This window comes from Asterias amurensis, chromosome 7 (assembly GCF_032118995.1).
Source record: "Asterias amurensis chromosome 7, ASM3211899v1".
Lineage (NCBI taxonomy): Eukaryota > Metazoa > Echinodermata > Asteroidea > Forcipulatida > Asteriidae > Asterias > Asterias amurensis.
The window spans coordinates 16,643,972-16,658,722 of record NC_092654.1 but is presented as its reverse complement, the minus strand read 5'-3'; the positions used below and the strand labels follow the sequence as shown (position 1 = coordinate 16,658,722).

General features: G+C 38.4%; 1 protein-coding gene across 24 annotated transcripts in view; it reads right to left on the bottom strand.

Moving 5' to 3' along the window:
- The window catches only part of LOC139940146 (titin-like), a 235,669-nt gene that overhangs the window by 93,598 nt on the left and 127,320 nt on the right, over positions 1-14,751 (bottom strand). For 21 of the 24 annotated variants that reach the window (XM_071936406.1, XM_071936421.1, XM_071936416.1 and 18 more), the window contains 9 exons: positions 10,648-10,793; positions 9,089-9,286; positions 8,114-8,401; positions 7,026-7,162; positions 6,088-6,346; positions 5,067-5,277; positions 3,883-4,025; positions 2,829-3,004; positions 1,687-1,806 (listed from right to left, as the gene is read on the bottom strand). In XM_071936406.1, coding sequence (XP_071792507.1) covers positions 1,687-1,806; positions 2,829-3,004; positions 3,883-4,025; positions 5,067-5,277; positions 6,088-6,346; positions 7,026-7,162; positions 8,114-8,401; positions 9,089-9,286; positions 10,648-10,793 — 1,678 coding nt within the window. Of the gene's footprint in view, positions 1-165; positions 262-1,686; positions 1,807-2,828; positions 3,005-3,882; positions 4,026-5,066; positions 5,278-6,087; positions 6,347-7,025; positions 7,163-8,113; positions 8,402-9,088; positions 9,287-10,647; positions 10,794-14,751 lie in introns of all 24 variants that reach the window. The other 3 variants (XM_071936408.1, XM_071936418.1, XM_071936417.1) reach the window with 3 other exon arrangements.

The following is a 14,751-nucleotide window of genomic DNA, read 5'->3' as shown; positions in this document are numbered from 1 at the left end:
GCACATTGTTCGGAGGTGCGTAAACACGTGTACCATCCTTTTGTGCGCGTTTTTGACACCCAAAATGGAGACAGCAGAGGTGTGTGCAAGTAAGCTGTGCGTTTTGCAATGGGTCTATAGAAATGCATTCAGCACACCATGCTCAATCCAATCAACTGTTTCTACCTGATCAGCGGGTCGAGGAGGGGACGGGTCAGAAGACCTTTCCCTCAACTGGACTTCTTTCAATAAGCGTCTCTCAAACGGTGACACTTTAAACTCCTGATGAGTGAAACAGGAAGATGATAACGGGGTGACACATTTAACAATGTTTAAAACACATGATGAAAGTGACAGTAAACACCAATGAAGCTTTCTGGGCCAATTTCATGGCTAGGCTTACTGTTAGCAATTTGTTGCTGTCTGTGTCCAAATGAGGGAAACTTGTATGGGACGGTAAAGCAGCTAACAATTTGGATTCGGAAGCAGAGAATTCGGCGTAAACATCAAACATATTCCATGGGTTAACAGGGAATTTTTGCTCGTGCGCGTGCGTACTTCACATTCACGCTACTACGGCATGCTTCACTTAATACATAGCTACAGCTGATAATCGGCGCTTGCACAGCTTTTAAGCGAAGAATTGGGATCGTATGCAAATAGTTTGGCGGTAAGCAGAGCAATGAAATTGGGCCCTGGTTATCTCCAACCTGCGAGTTTTCCGAAATCAAACTTCCCAAGCTCATAAATAATGCTGTGCTTTGAAAATTGGTGAAAAAGGAACAGGTATAACTAAACAGTGGTTTTCAATATGAGAAATCACATCAAATCTATGGAGTGTACGGGGGCGAGTTCCTGTCATTAGAGGCCCTTTTCGAAACCACAGCTTCGGCTCCAGATTCGACTCGGGCTAGCTTGGCCCGGCAGTTGTTTTGAAAATTTGTGCAGCTTTGCCTACCCGCTCCGGGCTTCAGACGAGAGGCAGAGCCTGAAGCCGAATCCAAAGCCGAAGCCGTGGATTCGAAAAGGGCCACAGAAATCTTCATGTGACAACAACTACAAGTTAATTGACAACTTTGGTCTGTTGATTAACATCAAACAGAAACTCCTATGACCTGAAAAAGAACTCAACAAAGTATTAAGAACAGGGAAAAGAATTCATAAGAAACAAATTCACAGCAGGAGACATAACTCTGTCTCAAGTAACTAAAAACACCAACTTCTAAAAATACAATTGTGGTATAACTCTTAAGTAACTTGAGTTATGGTATGAATACATGTGTAAATCCAACATCCCTTAAATAACAACAGTCTGTGGTAGGAAAATACAGAAACAAATTGCGATCAACTTAAGGTGTTAATATCCGTTAAAGGGGAGCAAAGGATAATGTGTTAGTTTCATCGGGGAAAAAAAGTAACTACAATTTCTAGTATTACATGTAGTTAGAAAACTATTTGAAATGAACTCAACTTAGATGACAAAACTACAATTTAGCAATTCAATATGAACGACTACCAAACAAAAAACAAGATTTTTTTCTGAACAAGCTATCTTGTTAGTAGTTACGTACGACACTGTTCTAAACAAGAATTTAGTCTCGTGATTGCTAAATGCCAGCCGATGATCTGAATCATGCAACAACGGGATGTCGGCATGGCAACTGAATGTGCGCATAGCAACAGATGGTTGTCATAGCAACTGTATACCTCAGTGGAATGTCTGTTTCTGTCGCGGGGGTCCCTGCCGACGGACCAACTGGGGAGGGACCTCTCCCTAAAGGCAACCTCCTGTAAAAGTCGCTTCTCAAAGGGGGATATTTTGAGCTCCTAAGGGATAAGAAAACGCATTCGGAAAGAAGGGGTGGGGAGAGAAGGAGAGAAAAACCATGCACTCCGTTGTCATTTTACGATAGTTTTCAAAACGGGTAGAGGGGAGGTTTGAAAATAAAAAGAGGTAATTATTATGGTAGGGGCACATCATGGGGATTGGTTTGGATGGAGGAATTAGGGGAAAGGGTTCAATGTTGGTTTCATACCGATACTGAGAGGCAAAATGCATTGTTAAATGATCACACCACTTTTAAAGGAGAGTATTGAAGTATAATAATGTTATATTTGTGTTATTTGAAGCTGATAGGACAATGTTTTCTAACTTTATCTGACCTGTAAAATCCACTTTAATAGTAATAAACATCGAGCGATTATAAAGGCTTCAGAGACACATTGAAATAATTGCTTCATCAACACTTTGACAAATGTACTGCTTTTCAGAATTCTGTACAAATTATCTCTTGGTTTTGTATGAAAAAACTTCATTTGTGACTGCAATAATAGTAGAGAAAACCCTCTTGGCAAACTCAAATACTTTAGTATTTTCCTATACTGGACATCATTATCAAATATTCTCAAAACCATCTCATCCTCCTCAAGCAGGACAGTTCTTTTCAGAACTGAAAAGTCTCCCAAATTCCGAAAAATCTACTCCACAGTAGTAAAGTATAAAGCAAGACTAACATCTAGCCAGCAAGTACAGATACACATATGGTGTTACCACAACCCAAATATATTTTGACCCCTGAAGAGTCAAACATCTATGTAAAAAGGTCTTTGAATTAGAGGGTCTAAACCAATATTAGAACATCTGAATGGCTGTTTTTATTACCTCATGAACTGTTACAATCTTTATTACTAAGCGAAGTGTGATGTCACAGTACAAATTACTATGGCAATACTGACAACCCATCTAAAGATGAGTCTTAGTGTTCTGTGAAATCGAACCCCTGAAGAGTCAAACATCTATCTAAAAGGTCTTTGATTAAGTGAGTACAAATGAGTATTAGAACTATTACCTCGTGATCAGCATCATGGTAGACATTGCCGTCCACATCGGTACTGCTCCCGTGAGGGTGGTCCCTTAAGGGTCCATCTCCGTCACTCATGGAGCGGTTGACATTCACTCTCTGTTCGTTTGGTCGGGAACGGACATCCTCGTTGTACCTCTGCCTTGCCCAACGGTTGTAGTCACCTGTTCAAATAAACAGAGGAAGATATGAAACACAAGTTTTTTTTCCTTCTTTTCAGAACTGAGAAGTCTCCCAAATTCCAAAAATCTACTCCGCGGTAGTATAATATACATGTAAGCAAGTTAAGTTCTCAACAGAACATAATCGACATGGCAAGTAGATACACACATGGTGTTACCGCAAACCAAATAAATATTATATGCCAAAATTGCATCAAGGATAAAGAACATGAATTTTGATTATTTTGTTCATATATATTGATACCTCAGCATGCAATGCCCCAAATCCCATATAGGTTTCTTCTTCTTTTTCAGTGTCACCCACTCTCAAGATTCAAATCTTCACCTTTGCTGTGATCGCACGAAGTTCTACTAATGGGGCTTTTTTCTGAAAATTGTGTTAGCAATAAGTTCCTAAATTATTATACGATCTTGTTGACTGTGACCATACAGTTTAAAACAGGAGACTGACGATGACTAGAGCAAGCTAGTCAAAACGTTGAGACCAACCCAAGAACTGACTCCGCGGTAGTACAGTTAATTACGATCCTACAAGCTAAGTAGTAGTCCCAGCCTATTTCTTTACCATCCGCCAGGTAATAGTTAATAAGCAGGACAGTTTTTTTTAGAACTGAGAAGTCTCCCAAACACCCGAACAATCTACTCTGCGGAAGTAGAAATAAGCAAGACAGTTCTCTAAGAACAAACTCTACCTGGCAAGTAGATACACACATGGTGTAACCGCAAACCAAATATATATCCTGAGATCCAATGTTCAGATCCTGGTCTTTTTCTTTGTTCAACTGTAAATTAGTAATGGTTCATGACTTGAAATTTGGAAGCAAGCGCATCTTTGCCAAAGAGAAAACAAAAATTCTTACCGTCTTTCATGATGAGGGCTTGACAGACAGCCTGTCCGGTAGCGTTCTTAGCGATACACGTATACTCTCCGATATCGTCATCTAGAAGCATCGTTATCTCCAACGACACAAATCCTGTCTTCATGTCTTGTCTTGGGATGAATCTACATCAGAAACCAACAATTATTTAGACTTTCATGGAGGAAAGAGGTGATTGAGGAATTAGGGAAAATGTACAAAAATTCCCAAGTGAGAATAGCAGGTTGTGAGGAAACTTATGGAATCGTTGGCAGTTAGCCTTATAGACCTTTATCATGCTGCCTCCATCTTGGTAATGTTCCTCGTATCGAATAACAAAAATGAATGCTAATGATCATTTTGCAATTAGGAACCAGACTATTTTGTTCTTCCAGCCTCAGTTTGGTAACATTAATACCAACGGGAGAAATTAAAGATGGCTGCAGTGTGATTAAGGTCTATAGCAGTATGTTACAAGAATTTCAATCTACCGTCAGGTTTTTCCAATGTTTCTAACCTTTTCTCTGATAACCTGAAACCACCCAAACAGTTGTTCAATATGCATGGATACGCCTTGTACTGAAAATAGTTTGAGCTGATACTATGATTACTCTTTTAATATCAGAAAGGGTGGGTTTTACTCCATATCTGCTTAGCAATAGACCAAGCAAGTCTCGCACATATTCAAACATTGTCCCGCATACGTTGCTTTAATACACAAAGGAAACAAACATGTACTTTAACATGTCCCAGTGTTCAAATCTGCCTGAAACTTGCACATTCTACAAGAACACACGTACCTGTACCCAGCAATTGGGGCACCGTTCCTCACCCATACGATTTCAGGGAATGGTCTGCAGGTGACGACGCAAATTTTGCACTCAATAAAAAATGGTCCGACGTACATTGCTTTAATGCACAAACTCTTACTTTACAAATCCCAACATTCGAATACATGTATGCCTGATACTTGCACATTCTACAAGAACACACGTACCTGTACCCAGCAATTGGGGCACAGTTCCTCAACCATACGATTTCAGGGAATGGTCTGCCGGTGACAACACAAGTTTTGCATACAATCAAAAATGGTCCTACGTACATTGCTTTAATGCACAAACTCTTACTTTACAAATCCCAACATTCGAATATGCCTAAAACTTGCACATTCTGTAGAACACACGTACCTGTACCCAGCAATTGGGGCACCGTTCCTCAACCATACGATTTCAGGGAATGGTCTGCCGGTGACGACACACTCAAAGCGGGCACTCATCCCTTCGTTGAATCTCACAGGCTGTATCTCTCTGGTGAACTCTGGTTTGGTATCGCCCACTGTCATCTTGCCGTCAGATGATGGGGCGCCGTTTTGGGCATTAGTTTGTGGTTTCCCGGATCCTGAAAGACCATCGAGGTTGTAGGATTTCAAATTTGGCATGGCGGAAAATAACAATAAAAGTAATGGCAGCTTCTTATATAGCGCTCATATCCGTCACTCAGTGACACTCAAGGTGCTTCGACAATCAGTATTTAAGTCTACGTTAGTCTACGTTTGAACTATGAGTCCTAAAATATACTTAAGACATGTTTACCATGGCAGCTTGAAAACATACCAGAGGAAAGTTACACTAGCTTTGAAAAGATCCCTTAACTATAGAAAATCACCTTGGATGGTTTGGAAGTACCGTGGGATGGAGTTTTATTGGGCGGGTTTTGTCAGAAAAGGCTAGATAGGAAACAACTCAATATTGCAGTGAGAGAGTTTTCAGGATTGTCTTGTTATATTCTTGTTATCTGTATTGTATGCATTCGCTTTAATTGTGCTTTTATTTTGCTTGCATCATCTCTTTTATTAACTGTGTCGTTGTATCACTAGTATAATGCTGCGTATATCCGTCTGATGTCTACTACTGTTTAAGTCCACTCCGTTTGTTTGTCTGTTTTTGTTTCATTGTTTCGTTATGTATTGTTTTGTATTTTGTCTTCCTTGTTCAATATTGTTTATTTAAGTGTGTTTTTTGTTTGTGTTTAAGGCATTCTGTTTATAAGCTTCGGCTTCCTGTGTAATGCCTCCACGTATTAGTTTTATTGTATCAATTGTTTTGATTTTTTCTAGTGATTTTCTTTGGTGGAAATAAATGTTGATGAATTGAATTGAATTGAATTGATTTGCCGTTATAAATTGTACTTGGTATGCTTAAATGCTACCTTTGACCGTCAGCTTGCAGGTTGTAGACTTGCTCCCGGCTGGGTTGGTAGCGGTGCAAGTATACGTCCCGGCGTCATCGGTGAAGATTTCAGGTATGGTCAGCGTGGCAACACCATTGCTGTAACTCATCTCAAAGTCCAGGCTGGGCTCAATCTTAGCTCCCTCTCGGAACCAGTTGACACTGGGTTGGGGTTGTCCCTTGAGGGTGCATGATAATGTGGTGGATTGGCCCTCGTTGCTTTGGGCATCAGATAGAGTCTGTGGGTATAAGTGGGGAAAATTTAAAACACTGACCATAAACGTTTGTTAATAATAAAAGAATGTATGCTTTATATCGGGATAGCAAGGGGTGACAATGTAAAGAAAAACCGAGTCAAACTGCTTGGTAGTCACTTGTCTTAAATTTGAGTTAAAAGTAAAGCTTTACCAACGAACTATTTGTCGTTTTAAAATTACTCTTAAAAACAACACTCCAATTACAAATCATTCCCTGTGTTCTTCTTATAAACCCCTCTTCTGAAAAGTTTTAAAAGTCCCTTAAAATTTAGATATAATGTATATATAAACAAGTTTAACAGTCACTTTGTTTACCAACCTAAGAAATCTGCCTTTAATGATAACTTTGAAAAATGCAAGCCAAACTCAGTATCAATATGAAATGTAAAACATGATGTATTTTTGCCAATTTATTTAATGAAGCACGAGGATTAAATTGATTTCACTAATAAATTAACAACTGAAATAAACAACTTTAATATATAGCCAACTTCCATATACATCATCAGGTTGCTGCTAGCGAGTAAGTGGAGGCAATTCTAGAAGGGGAAAGCATGTTAGGTTAAAACCGATAAATTTTCAAGTTCTTGAATGGTTTAACATGGCTGGATGCGACCTTGATAAAGTAATTTCTCATGAATGAAAGGGTTTAAGCACTGACCTTTGTGAATACTGGAGCAGACTGCTGAACACTTTGCTGTGGTGGTGGTGGTGGTGGTGCATTCTGTGTTTCAGCAGTCTTAACTGGACTCACTTCCTCCTCTCTGACGCCCGCAGCTTTCTGGCCTGGTGCTGCACCTGAACAAAACAACACAAAGACTGTGATTTGGTGTTTAAAACACAAGCTTTTACCTTAAAGCCATTGGACCCTTTTGGTAAACAGTATTGTCCAAGACCCACACTTCGTGTATCACAACTTCTATATCAAATAACAAACCTGTGAAAATTTAGGCTCAATCGGTCATCGGAGTCGGGAGAAAATAACGGGAAAACCCACCCTTGTATCCGCGCGTTTCGCCATGTCATGACATGTGTTTAAAATAAATCCGTAATTCTCGCTATCGAGAATTGATATTGTTTTACTGTTTTCTCAAAAAGTAAAGTATTTCATGGAATAATATTTCAAGAGAAGTCTTTCACCGCTACCTTCTGTAAACCCTGTAAATTATTTTTTTAAATCTGTGAACTTTTTTTTTCTGTACCGAAAGGGTCCAATGGCTTTAAATATGGCATTTTTAGTAGCAAACTATTGAACTCTAGTCGAGGCGCCCCACTCAGATAACGTCATGTGCGTAAGGTCTATAAAAAGGGTCGGTCCGGTTTGCGTTGTGATATCGTTCCTTGACTTCCTCTAGGACACCGGTTCGAATCCCACCAGCGGGCACTACGTGAACTGCAGTTTCAGTCCCTACCTTAATATGTGGGTTTTCCCTGGAATATATCCCTTAGGACCTAACCAGAAGTCCCGCTACCAAAACATGAATTCGAACTGCCTCTAGCTACCGGGCAATCTCGGTGGTCTAGTTGGTAAGATACTGCTATAGAATTGCAAAGGTCGTGGGTTCGAATCCCACGCGAGTAATATGCCTGTGATTTTTTTCATAGAGCTCGGGAAAGCACTGCGGTTACAGTGCTAACACACATCGGTGTATATTGGTAAAACAAAAACATAATATTTGTTATCTCGATGCAAATCCATCTATTAGAAACAAGAAAGATTTAAATTAAAAAAAAACACGTCCAACTTACTCTTGACGATGAGTTGTGCCTGACAGGACGCCTTTCCTGCAGGATTCTCCGCCCTGACTGAATACTCTCCCGCATCGTCGTCAAATACTTCAGGAAAAGTAAGCGTGCATCGCTCGCCTTCCCTGGAGATTTGGATGTCTGCGGAAGATTTCAGCTCGTCCTTGTTATGGAACCAGGACACGGCAGGGGCAGGAAGTCCCTTGACGGTCACTTCAAAGCTAACCTTGTCCCCCTCGGTCGCCTGCTGACTTTGCAAGCGTTGAGTGAAGACTGGGGCTTCGGTAGCATCTGTGAGTTAAAATATTGAAGGAAAGATTAAATTCTCCACTTCTCAGCAACATTTTTTTTTTACTTAATTTTTTTGAGAATAGAATTAGCTGTTGCAAACTGGTTACCAACCAAAATGCTCCATGGTATTAAGGCAAAACATAGTTAGTGGCCGGATGTTTCAACCCTAGCAGAGTCTTTCTCAAAGGCTGAATCATAATTTTTTTTCTTATACCATTTATTTTTGCTTCACAGCCAGTGCATATTTTTACACCCTTTAACATTTTCTGCAAAGATCAAACAAGCTCAGGTATTAGCAATCAAAGAATTGTAACTTGTTAATATCAAAATGTGCTCTATATTAGGTATGAAGTGAACCCCACATGTAATTTCCTTTCCCAATGCATTTTCTTCACTCGTGCAGTCTGCATTGTTTTTTTGCTCAAACAAAAATCTGCTAAAATTCCATGCACTTTTCAAAAGTAATGTGTATATCAGAAGACAAGCTTACAGTTTCAAAAGTATTAAATTTACAAGAAACATAAGAACATGAGGTATATACCAAACAAATGACAATATATTTAGATAACAATTATGTGATATTCACAATACATTTATGAACAGAAAGCAGGCAGAGTAGAAAGCAAGCAGCCTTTATAGAGCGTTCATGCTTCTTGAGTCGCAGTCCACCTTAAAAAAAGAACTAACCTTTAACTACCAGCTCAGCTGTCGACACGGCCGAACCCAGAGGGTTCTTAGCCTCGCACTTATACTTGCCCGCATCGCCGGCGGCAGTTTTGGGGAGGCGTAGCGAGGCGCGGCCGGACCTAAAGCTGATCTGATATTTGGGAGAGTTTCTCAGCTCAGTGTCATCTTTGTACCATCTGACACTCGGCTCAGGGTTGCCTGGTCGGGTTTCGAAGAGAGAGGGCGTTGATGGAGCGGCGAGGCAAGCAAAGGAGAGACAAACAACAATCAGAGCGGTAACAATACAAGGCACAATGCGAAGATACAATATAAAAAGCACATACAATGCAAAGCTGTTGAGTAATGAAGGTTTGAACAAGAAGACATCCACGGTTGAATTTATCCACCATCTCCTCACAGGAACTTCACAATGAGTTGCTCAAAATTTTTACCTAGTATTCAAATGTACAATGCCCCAAAATAAACACACTACAAATACCACATATCTATTGCAGAACAAATTAGGAGAAAAAAAAAGATTTGGCTCATGAAAATCTAATTGAAAATACTGGAAAGCGGTTTAGAATAACAGGTTTGTGATTTTGCAAGCCTAAATAGCATAATGCAGAAGAAAACATATTTTTGAAAAAAAAAAGAGCAAAAGTGTGCAAATAAGGGAAGGAGAGGGCACAGTTGCCATGGTAACATAATTAAACAGAGCAACACCTGAACATGGACGGGGGAAATAAAGACTTCATCGATAACTGGAAAAGGTGCATTCTACTGGTACAAGATACAATACAGTCGAGTCTCAGATTGATGTGTCTCATCAGGACATAGAACAGGAAACAGAAGTGCTGTACAAATAACCAGAAAGCTTCATCTAAGTGCATGCCATAAGAAACGACTTGCACTTTTCACATCTTTGTCCAGGGAAATGCCCTGAAGATGCTTGATGATGTGCGAATGGAGGGGTATGATGGATTTGAATCAAATGATGAGTTTCTTGAAAAGGGTGCGGGTGCAATGAGGGCGGTACTGGGAGAGGGGGGGTACTTATTCAAATTGTAGGTGAATTTTGTAAAATTGGCTGAACTGGTCATTCTGTACTGAACTACATTTATACATTTTTTCAAGTGAGTAGGAAAATGGTGAATCATTGGTTAGTTAAGTACAACTCTGAACTGTAGTTCTTCGTGTCACCTATGTTTACTTAAAAAAAAAGGGCAGAGAACTGTTGTTCAAAAAAAAAATCAAGTAAATGCTGGTGTTCATGTATATATTGCACAAAATTTTATAAATTAAGAAGCCTTGTATTTTATAATACATTATAACATTTTTTGTAACATTATAACATTCTAAAATATGTATGAGGTCCTTGTAATTTTTAAAGACGTTGAATACAATTGTCCAAACTGCTCACATTTCAAATTGTCTGAGCATTTTGAATGGGGGGGGGGGTCAATTAATTTTTTGTTTGTTTGGGGATTTTTTGTGGGAGGGAGGGAGGGAGAGAGGGAGGGAGGGAGGGAGGGAGGGAAGGAATAAAATAAAATAAAAATTTGTTATTGAACATTTACCTTGAACAATTGCCTCGAAGGACGCTGACTTTCCTCCGGCAACTGACTCACTCTTGACAGGCTGGCTAAACTTGGGAGGGTCTTCCTTGAACTTTGACCTTTGACCGGACATAGCGGTCACTGTGGTGGTTGAAGTAGTTTCAAGACTGTGAACAAGAGAGAGAAAAGACAAACGTGACAGGTTTTGTTTGCACTTTTGTGAAATGTTTAAATGAATTAAACTATTATCAAATGCCTCAATTGGCAAATTCCACTTAAGGTACTGGACACCTTTCGTAATTGTCAAAGACCAGTATCCGCACTTGGTGTATCCCAACATATGTACATGTACATGTATGCACAAAATAACAAATCTGTAGAAATTTGTACTTAATTGGATCATCGGAGTTGCAGGAGAATAATGAGAAAAAAAAACACCCTTGTTGCACAAATTTATGTTCTTTCAGATCCATAATAAAAGGCTCCGGGCCTGAAGTCTTTTAAGATTTGAGCAAGAATTACCCCTTTCTCAAAAAATATGTAACTTAAGAGGGAGCTGTCTCTCGAAACGTTTTATACTATCAACAGCTTTCCCGTGTTCGTTACCAAGGAAGTTTTTATGCTAACAATAATTTTGAGTAATTACCAATAGTGTCCAGTACCTTTAATCTGTCGTTCCTTCTTTGATATTACAAAGCAGATAATGGATGACTGTGTGATAAAATAAGTACTCGTGATCATCTAGACGACCAACATGTCAGGAATCTGGACCGCATGGTTTGTTAACAGTGTGTCATTCATGTTTCATGTGAGAAGAATTTCATGGAATTTTCCTTCAATGTTTTGAAGTAATCAATCAAAGTACAACCAACTATTTGCAAAAATGATATTTAGGGTAAAACTCATAAATAAGGAATGGTATGTGTTCAAATTGAAATTGGTTATTCTTACCCAACCTATAGATACATGGTACTTTAGATATTCACAGACAACACCAATCGTGAAAAAAAAGTTGAAATCCACTGTTTTTGGTTCCGACTGCTCAAATGCTGGCAGATGCTCCTTGAGAATTTTAATTATGTGCAAACAAAAACACAACCATTTTTAAGCCAACAATAATGCAGCACAAATTATGTGTATTTCTAAGGGGCCTAACCCTGTAATAATTAATATGTACAGTGTGTGTACATGCTAACCTTGTGCTTTGCTTGTATAAGCCTGTAGAGTTTTTCAATTTTCAGTGTTTTAGTTTTTTAGTTGTTTTGGTTTTTGTTAATATATATTTATATATTTGTAAAGTTTTTGTTAGTGTGCAGTGTATTTTTATTTACTGTTTAATATAATATGTGTTAGTGATTTTCATTTTAAATTTAATGTAAGGAGCTTTGATCCTTTGGAGAGGTGCTATATAAATGTCAAATAATATTAATACTATATTAATACATTGTCTGATTACATAGTTAAATGCTAATGTCACAGCAATTACATCAGTAATTTATCTTAAAAGGCAGGCTCAAGCCTGTGACCTACTCAGGGTGTCCATGTCAAAGGTCATTGTAGGTCAAGTGTTTAGGTAATTGATTGATTAAAAAAAATTGATTAAAATTACAGACGGCATACAGGCGTAAAGGAATATTTTTGCAATGAACCATAATAATGATAATCAAAATTTATGTCTCAAAATTTATGTAAAAACAAAACCAACACAAACAAAATTATGTTTTTCTGTGACTTCTTTTGAACAAAAAGAGAAAAAGCTTCTCTGTTGTTAAACTAATGATTGTCAGAGTTTAATTTCATCGAGCTGCCTAGAACAAAAAATATTTAAAAAAAACTGCTAAGCCACGAAAAATTCTGCTCAGCAGAAACAGGTTAACAGCTAAAAAATAACTTGTAAAGTATATGATATCTTTGTATTATATCTTTGTATCATATATATATTTCAATTTGTATAACTGTAAATATAATTGTATGTATTGTAAATATTAGTGTACATTCATTGTCCACTTAGTTTCTACTTTTTATGTAAACTGGCTAGGAAAATTCTAAATAATTTTCGTTTTGAACAAAACAAAATTTACTGGAGCTGAACTAGAAACTGCAACCTACTGCAGGCAGGTACATGCAAGTCCGAAGGTTGCAGGTCCAGAAAATCTATCTTTGTTCAACCCAAAATAAAGTACATTGTACAACAACTTTTAATGAATGTGGACCCATACGTAGATATCCCTGTTGAGTAGGCCTAGGGAAATTAATGTGGTACTACTGGATAGACTACATTGTAACTATAGGATTAAGAACATGTCCTTTTGTCAGTATTTTGTTGTGAATTCAATTGTACTCATCCAACCAACCAAAGAACCTTCAGTCTCCCAGCCCTACATGTAAGTTAATTAATAGTGCGCAGGTGCCAAGATGCAGAGACTAATTATGAACATTACACGGTAGAGATATCAAAAGTCTAAACACACCAGGAGCATCCACATGGGATGCAACAGGAGGAGGCTCCAAACTCTCTTACTTATAGAGTGGGTTAAGTAATGCATAGCTCCTGAAGACTGTGGTAAACCCTTAATATGGGAAGCAAGCCAGCGGGAGGAGTCATGCAGGGCTATTTATGACTAGCATTAATAGCAGTGATTCAAGTACTAAGGAATGTAATGATGTAAAACCCATAGATGGATGGAGGAGGCCGATGCAAGACTTTGTTTCAGACATGAGGGTAAATCCGGTACTCATCAGGGCCCAATTTCATGAAGCTGTTAAGCAGAAAATACTGTTTGATAAACTTATTTGCTAAGCAAAAATTGAGTGGGGCACCAGTCACAACAATGTAAACTTAATGTAATTTTGGCTGGTAACGTGTTTAACCTGTTAAGCAATACTTTTCTGTGTTTAGCAAATCGTTGTTCTTACGGTCTTTATGATAGAGCAACTGAAGCAGAAAATCCTGCCAAATAATTTTCTGCTAAATGAGCAGGATACAAGGCACAAATGGTACATGTGGCATGGTAGTATGGCTGGTAGCCTTGTTCTGGTAAGCACAATTTTGTTGTGCTGAGGCTGAAAGTAGCTTAAATTCATAAAGCAAAGGAAATGCTTACAAAAATAAATTTATCTACTTTACAAAGTTTTGCTCTCCATCGGTCTCAAAGAGGATGAAATGTAAGCTTGGTCAAAAATCGTTTCAGTTCAGTGAGATTTTCTGCACAAACAAATAATTGCTTAGCACGGAAAAATCTTGCTTAGAAGAAACAGGTTACCAGACAAAATACCAATTATTTGTACATGCTAATTAATGGCTGTTACATCCCCACAATAACTTCATTCCTATTCACCACTTTTCATAGGTTGGAAAAATATTCCTGCACTACTTTAAATGAAAGCTTATAACATTCTTGTAGCTAAGAAAATAGCTTTTTAAAATTTATATCAACATTTTCCAGGTCAAATCGGCCAAAATTGGACCTGCCGTCGATTTCACAAAACTTGTCCTAACTTAAGACTAATCTTAGGACTTAGGACGAGTCCCAACCCTGCACTGTAGCATGCAGACCTTAAGATTAATCGTAAGTTAGGAAGAGTTACTCGTCCTAACTCTTTGTGAAATCGACGGCTGACATCTTTAAAGTCATCAAGATTCTTCTCCTAAATCTGTAAGCCAGAATCACTGAGGTCAACCTTTTCTCTTCCACGAGAAGGCTTATAATTTACACTAATTATTAACTAATACAAAGGAAGGACATTTCAATTGTGGGTGAGACAGTCTCGTAAGGCAGGGTCAGCAGTTAAGAATCTTCAGGAAAGATTCAAGGACCTTTAGAGAAAAAACATATGCATCTTGGAACGGATGCGTGTGTGTCTGAGAAGGATGAGTGCAGGGAGGAATGCACACCAAAATGTAAAACAACTGATCTCTTCAAGTAGGTATTGGAATGATAAACTGTACCATGTCTACTTTTGAGCATGAACCAAAAAAACAAAAACACTTTACAGACCGACTTGAGATTGTCTTTCCTAGTAGAATGATCAAGTATATTATCACTCTGCAGAATAATTACATAGAGCAAGGAATGTAGCTGATTTTTTTTAGTTTTTTTTTTAATCTTACGTGTGTTTGCCTCT